The sequence below is a fragment of the Neopsephotus bourkii genome, unplaced genomic scaffold (genome assembly GCF_033783945.1).
Source record: "Neopsephotus bourkii isolate Nb327-2 ecotype Australia unplaced genomic scaffold, CSIRO-AGI_Nbou_v1 NB_1565, whole genome shotgun sequence".
Taxonomy (NCBI): Eukaryota; Metazoa; Chordata; class Aves; order Psittaciformes; family Psittacidae; genus Neopsephotus; species Neopsephotus bourkii.
In genome coordinates this window covers 1052-8095 of record NW_026902041.1, presented here as the reverse complement: position 1 = coordinate 8095, position 7044 = coordinate 1052, and the positions used below count along the sequence as shown (strand labels likewise).

The window sequence follows — 7044 nt, the reverse complement described above, 5'->3', positions numbered from 1 at the left end:
GCCTTGCTGTATCTTTCAGGATTATTCAGAGTTTATGTACCAATTATCCATTCTCCCGTGAGAACACTGTCTCCACAACTATATATTTGAGCCGACCAGACTTGAAAGGAAAACCTCTGGAAGATGCTGATTCTTGGTTTACTGATGGCAGTAGCTTCATGAAAAAGGTGAATGAAAGGCAGGATATGCCATTACCACCACTTCACGTGTAATAGAAGCTAAACCTTTACCCGGGAACACCTCTGCCCAGAAGGTAGAAATAATAGCATTAACGAGAGCCCTGGAATTGGCTAAGGATAAAAGGATAAATATTTGGACTGAATCTAAATACGCATTTGGTGAGGTACATGCACATGGTGCTATCTGGAAAGAACGACGACTTTTGATTACACAAGGGAAACATATTAAACATACTACAGAAATTCTATGGCTACTGGAAGCTGTTCAGCTACCTGAGGAAGTAGATATTATTTATGGTTGTCGTGGTTTAAACCCAGCCAGACAGCTCGTTCACTCACTCCCAGTGAGTGGTGCCCGGCTGGAAGCAGTCGAGGTCCGCCTCCACCCCCCCCCACCCCCGGGAGGAGAATCGAAAAAATGCAACTCCCACGGGCTGAGACAAGAACACTCCAGCAACCAATGTACAACACAAATCACCACCGCTACCACCACCACCAACAATGATAACAGAAAATAACAAGGGAAGAGAATACGATACTGTTATAAAAATTCCGTCTTGGCCATGGTCTGACGTAATTAATTTTTCATTACAATTGATTAATATCGAGAGGCAATAAGCAAGCAGCGCTGGGTGCGCGAGGAGTCTCCTGTCGTCTCCTTCACCCGAATATCGACGTGATTCCTTTTCATTGTTCTCCTTCTGTTGCTGGGGTCTTATCTTTGGGTGAAGATACTTCTTAAAAAGTCATTGAATTCCTTAGCAATACATTAACAGGGGATGTCTGTCACAAGCTTAACCACCATCTTAGTCCCCTAAATTCCATTTCTTATATAGTTACTTATTCAATACACAAGTTTCACCTCATCCTGTAACAGAAGGTATCTCTTGATTACCTAACGCCCTCAAGGCATTCAAGCAGTTAAACAAAGTACCCCTGCAATTAGCAAAGCGTTTGAGACATTCGAGTACTTAAACAAAGTACCCCTTAAAGTAACAAAGCGTTTGATTAGGAAGGATTATTCCTTTGTTCCTTCTTCTCTTTCATCATTGTATTGACAGGAACATCTATCTTAATCTGATCATTCGTCTACATTCTACACATGATTTTCGATTCCACCCAAAGTACAATGATGACAAGGACTCCTAAGTTGCTGACACGAATCATTCCTATATACCTCACAATACCACCCGCCAAAAAACGAGTCTGACCCAGAAGACCCCGTATCCTTCCGGGTAACTCCCAGTTACCTCCCCGAGCATGACATGCTGTGGTATGGAATACCTCTTTGGCTAGTTTGGGTCAGGTGTCCTGTCTCTGCTTCCTCCTGGCTTCCCCTCCTGCCTGGCAGAGCATGAGCCTCACAAAGTCCTTGGTCAGGGTAAACATTACTTAGCAGCAGCTGAAAACATCGGTGTTATCAGCACTGTTCCCAGGCTGAAAGTCAAAACACAGCGCTGCACCCGCTACCAAGAAGGAGAAAAATTGACTGCTACTGCTAAACCCAGGACAACGGTAGAGTGCATAAACAAGGTAACTCTTATCAGGAAATTGGAAATAATGTGGCTGATTTTGAAGCCAAATGAGCAGCTGAACAATTTCAAATCATGTCCTTAATCTCTGATGGCAAACTAACAGTTGAGAAATCTAAACCTAGGTGTTCAAAACACGATAGAAAATTGTTTAAAGATCTAAAAGGACAGGAAAACAAAGAGGGTTGGGTTCAGATAACTGATTAGCAAATTGTAATCCCTTATAACCAGCTTTGGAAGTTAGTTCAGGAGGAACATAATAAAACTCATTGGGGTAGGAACTCTTTGTATAAATATTTAAACAAACAAATTGTAGGAAGGAATCTATACACTATAGTTCAGTTAGTGACAAAACAATGTCAGCCTTGTCTTAAGAATAATCCTAAAACTGAAAATAGAAATCAAATTGGGACAATTGGGAGAGGAATTTATCCAGGACAGCAGTGGCAAATAGATTTTTCTGAATTACCAAGAAAAGGGGGTTATCGATATTTGCTGGTGTTAACAGATACTTTTTTAGGCTGGCCAGAAGCATTCCCTTGTGGGATAAATAATGCAAAACAAGTGATTAAAACATTATTAAATGAGATCTTACCTTGTTTTGGAGTACTAGTAGCAATTACTTCCTACTGAGGCTCACACTTCAGTGCAAAATTGTTACAAAAAGTAGCAAAAAAATTGGAAATTGATTGGCAACTACATGTTCCATACATGCCTCAGGCCAGTGGGCAAGTAGAAAATATGGTTCATCTGATCAAACAATAGATTAGTAAAATGTGTCAGGAAACAAATTTATACTGGTATCAAGCTTTACCACTGGCTCTATTGAGAATTCTAACTAAACCTTGGTCGAGAGAAGAGGTTAGCCCATTTGAAATTCTATATGGAAGACCATATCAGTCCCATTTCAAAGGAGAAAGTCTTCAGGAAGTGGGAGAAGGCTATCTCGGTCTGTTTCTGATCAATCTGGGAAAACATTTGGAGGAGATAAATAACAGAATAATAGGTACAAGAGCAAGAGGTTTGGATTATTCGATTCACCCTTTCAGATCCAGAGGCTGGGTTTATGTTAAGAATTTTTCAGGAGAATCCTCTACAGGAGAAATGGAGCGGACCATACCAGGTATTATTGACCACCTTTACAGCAGTGAAGATAAAGGAACAACCTGCTTGGATACACTAATCAATAATAAAGAAAGCACCAGAGCCGGAGAAGAAATGGCAGATCAAAGCTTCAGGACCCTTACATATGAAATTGCATTGGTCATAATTTGGATTTATATGATAACTGGCGCACAAGCTTGGGACCAGAATTTATACCTGAAATTAGTGCAGAATGTTACTAATGTTTTAATCATAGTGACTGTTGCTTGTGTGTGCACAGTTGCCTAAATCAGGAGAAAATCCGGACCTTCCATGAACTGGAGTTCCAATTCCTAACACTATCTCATGGACAAATTTGTGGGTGAACACTAGCAATCTACATCTGAGGGAAAGGTTAAAATTTGGGATAGTTAATCCTAATCCAGGTTATAAATATTATACCTGCGTGCAAAGATGCATCACACCAGGAACCAGAGTAAAAGATTATGCTTGTTAAATGCCACAGGTGTAGATCACTATTCAAATTACAATTACACCATTAATATAGACGGTATTGTAGTTCAGTGATGGCCCGTTCCTAAAGGGAAAGGATGGTATTGGTTATGTGGAGAAAATGCTTATAAGACCATACCCCCGACTGGAAGGGGGCATGCAACTTAGGTGCTGTTTAGATTGGATATAAGGAAGAAGTTCTTTACTGTAAGGGCGGTGAGGCATTGGAACAGGTTGACCAAGAAGTTGTGAATGCTCCATCCCTGGTGGTGTACAAGGCCAGGTTGCATAGAACCTTCGGTAACATGGTTTATTGTGAGGTGTCCCTGGCCATGGCAGGGGGGTTGGAACTAGATGATCTTACAGTCCTTTCCAACCCTAACTATTCTATGATTCTATGATACCCAATCTTACTATTATTGACACGTATCTTTCTGGGACCTGATTTAGAAGTTTTGCTAAATGGATTAAGTGAGGGTTTAACCCTATTGCTGTATGTAACACTGCATTTCATAGTTTTATAATATGTATAATTCCATCTTTGGGAGTAAGTGAATTAGAGAAGGCAATTGTAAATATCTCAGCAACCATAGAGGAAATGGAAAGTAAAACCATTGGTATAATTCAGGCAGAACAAAAAGAGATGACTAGCCTATCTAAAGTGGTATTACACATCGAAATGGCTCTAGACATTTTATTGGCATCACAAGGAGGGGTTTGTTCCATAATCAATGAAAGTTGCTGTTCCTATATAGGACAAAGTGGCAGAATTGAAACAGATCTGGAGGAAATTTGGAAACAAACTAATATATTTCATGAAATGGCCATGGATGACACCTCCTGAGGTTTTGAAGAAATATGGAAAAAATTAACTTCATGGTTACCTGATCTCTCCTGGTTGAGGCAACTGGTTGCAGGAATATTGATGTTGTTTTAATACTGATTACTTGTGGTATGATACAGTGTTCCTTCTGGTATTGTAAAATATCTATGATAAATTATGAGGATTGGAAAAGAAATTAAATCAAGCATCAAGTAGAAACAGGAAATTATTTAAAAAAGACTTTTGATAGTAATGGTAATATATAAAATGTTGCAAAAGTATTTGCAAAAGGACAGAAAAAGGGGGGATTTGAGACAAGTGGGACACATAATTAGATATATAAACTTTTAGAATCAGTTTTAAGTTTGATGGCTTTGTAACAGTAGCAATGGAAATTTACTGAGGTGCATGATACATGGAAAAAAAAATAAAGTACAGCTAGAGAACATACTGAGAATTCTTGTACAAGATAAGCTGTTGTAGTTTACGTAGTTTTAGGCCCTATGACCTTAGTACAAAATGAGTGTAAGAAAAGCAGGCTAGAAGAACAGGACACAGGGATAAGGAGTATCTGGGAATGGCAGGTGTCCAGGATGGGCTGCAGTTAAACTAACTGATAAGTAGAAGGACAGGATGATTGTTATGTCTCTGGTGTTAACGAACCAATTAAGCTGGTATAAACATCTACTGGGCATGCTTCAAGAAGTAAACGACCCTCAGAGACCACCACCACAATTTTGTACGCATGCAGGAAACTTTCTAGAAAATTATGTAATCCATATGTAGCCTCATGAATACATATGTATGCCCAGGGACTATATAAGGACGGCCCGTGTAGCAGTACGGGGGCACACGTTAGGAGGAGTTATCCCCCGTGCCTCCAGGTGCCGCAATAACAAATACCTGCTTGTCAACTTGAAAACTTTGTTGGTAAGTTTGTTCCTGGAGTTTTCTCCGAATCAGCCCCAATACTGAAAAGCTCTAATATTACAAAACCTTAATATTGCAAAGCCCCTTCCCCAGTATGCAGAAGCAACACTGTTTCTCTCACAACAGCCAAGGAGAGCCCCCAGCCCCCATTTGTTGTGGGCAGGGATGCTGGTACCCCAGAGCAGTTGCCCCCCCTGCCCCAGCTGAGCATCAGCCAGGCAGCCCTCATCTTTGTTTTATTAGATATCTGTATAAATAAACCATTTGAATTAATAATAATAAAAAAATAAAACAACAAAACCAAAGTCACAAGAAGTGTCTAGAATCCTGCTGGGGCTGCCAGGCCACTACCCAGGGCCCCCCATTCTGGGCTTGGGGGGCTGTTGCTTTTGAGTTCAACCTGATTCCGGATGGGGCTGGGGAGAGCAGGGGGGAGGCACAGGCTTGCTCCTGTCCCCCCTCGCCCAGCAGCCAGGGGTACCCAGTGGGTGGGGGTTCTGGCTCCTGTCCCCCTCTTCGCGAAGATGTGATGCGGTCTCTGCAGGTCAGACAGTGCTTCAAAGCAATGTAAGAAAAACATCCTCCCTAAAAGTGAGTGCTGAGATCTGTGTGTCCCACTGCCTGCCCTGGAAGGATGCAGCCCCAGCTTGGGAAGACTTGTTAAGGTGGTGATGTCCTTTGGGGGGAGGGGGGGGGGAAGAGCCCCTTCCCCTTTATTACTTCTCCCGCATCTGCTTGATCAAGGTCTTGGGAAAGTGGTAGAGGAAGATGAGCTTGGCATAGAGCTCCTCCAGCTGCAGCTCACCTGTTTCCTGCACCAGGAAGATACCCTGGCACAGCTTCAGGATGTGGTCCACACAGGGCAGCTCCTCAAACATGATGGAGTGCAAGATCTCACTGAAGAAAACCCGCACAAACTTCCCGATCACCAGCACAGTGGAGATGTACAGCCCCATGATCCTCCAAGACACGTGGAGACACACACATCCTGTAACCCCCCACCCTTAGGGTGCAGCTGAGAGCTCAGTACCCCCCATGCACCCCCTCCACATACCCCTAACCAGCCAAGAAGCCCGGGGGGGGATGTGACTTTATCATTGAAGACCATGGGGAGGATGTTGCCATCGTGGGGGAGTCCTCTTTTGGCCATACCACCCAAGAAACTGGCACCTGCATGTTCCTGTTTCAGCTGCACCTCCACGTCCAGATAGCTGTCCTCCCCCTCTGCAGGGGGGTGACACTGTCAGGACATAGCACAGATGCTGGTGTGCCCCCAGCACTGATTATTTTTAGGGGGGGACACCATGGTGGGACCTACCTTGCAGCAGCTGCTTCACAGGGTTGGCTTCAGGGCCATTGGGTGCCCAGATGTATTTGGGGAAGAGTTTGGGGATTTGCTTGCAAAAGAGTGAGGTGAGAGGGGCACTGTCCCACTGAGCATGGGGGTGTCATCCCTACACCCCCACAGGGATACTTGGGGGTATTACAAGTGCCCTGCAGCAACTGGCACAGCTGCATGCACTAGGGTGCACCAGGCTGCAGGTTGGTGGTGTGCTTGTCAAAGGTGTGCTCCACTGTCCCCTCCTTGCCCCGTGGGCAGCAGTGTGTGTGCCAGCGGGTGTAGGCAGGGCTGTCGTCCCCCCCCCCCCCATGCCAGCAATTCCTCTGGAGGGTCCAGGTGACACAGAGGGTGATGTCTGAGGGGCTGTTCTGCAGCTCCTGCTGCACCTGCTCCTGTCTCAGGGCTGATGCTTCAGAGCGAGTCCGAGCTGCCCTCGATGCAGGCTGTCACGATGTCCTCATAGCTGTACAGCATGTCCACCTGGTACCTGGGGAGACACGGCTCAGTACCCACTCAAGGACATCCCTCATCCCAGGCACCCAGCAAGATAGAGCTGGGAAGATTGTACAAAGCAGGGAAGGATTTACCAGCTGCCTCTCAAATTCATTGGTGAGGGCTTCATAGTCCTGGGGGGTGAAGGGA

At 44.2% G+C, this 7044-nt stretch overlaps 1 protein-coding gene across 1 annotated transcript; it reads right to left on the bottom strand.

Annotated features, from left to right (window-relative positions):
* Positions 1 to 5442: 5442 nt before the first annotated feature.
* Positions 5443 to 6176, bottom strand: LOC133221863 (piezo-type mechanosensitive ion channel component 1-like). Its single transcript, XM_061371079.1, has one exon. It carries the CDS (start codon positions 6014 to 6016, stop codon positions 5777 to 5779), a length of 240 nt encoding a protein of 79 aa, XP_061227063.1. The 5' UTR covers positions 6017 to 6176; the 3' UTR covers positions 5443 to 5776.
* Positions 6177 to 7044: the final 868 nt, after the last annotated feature.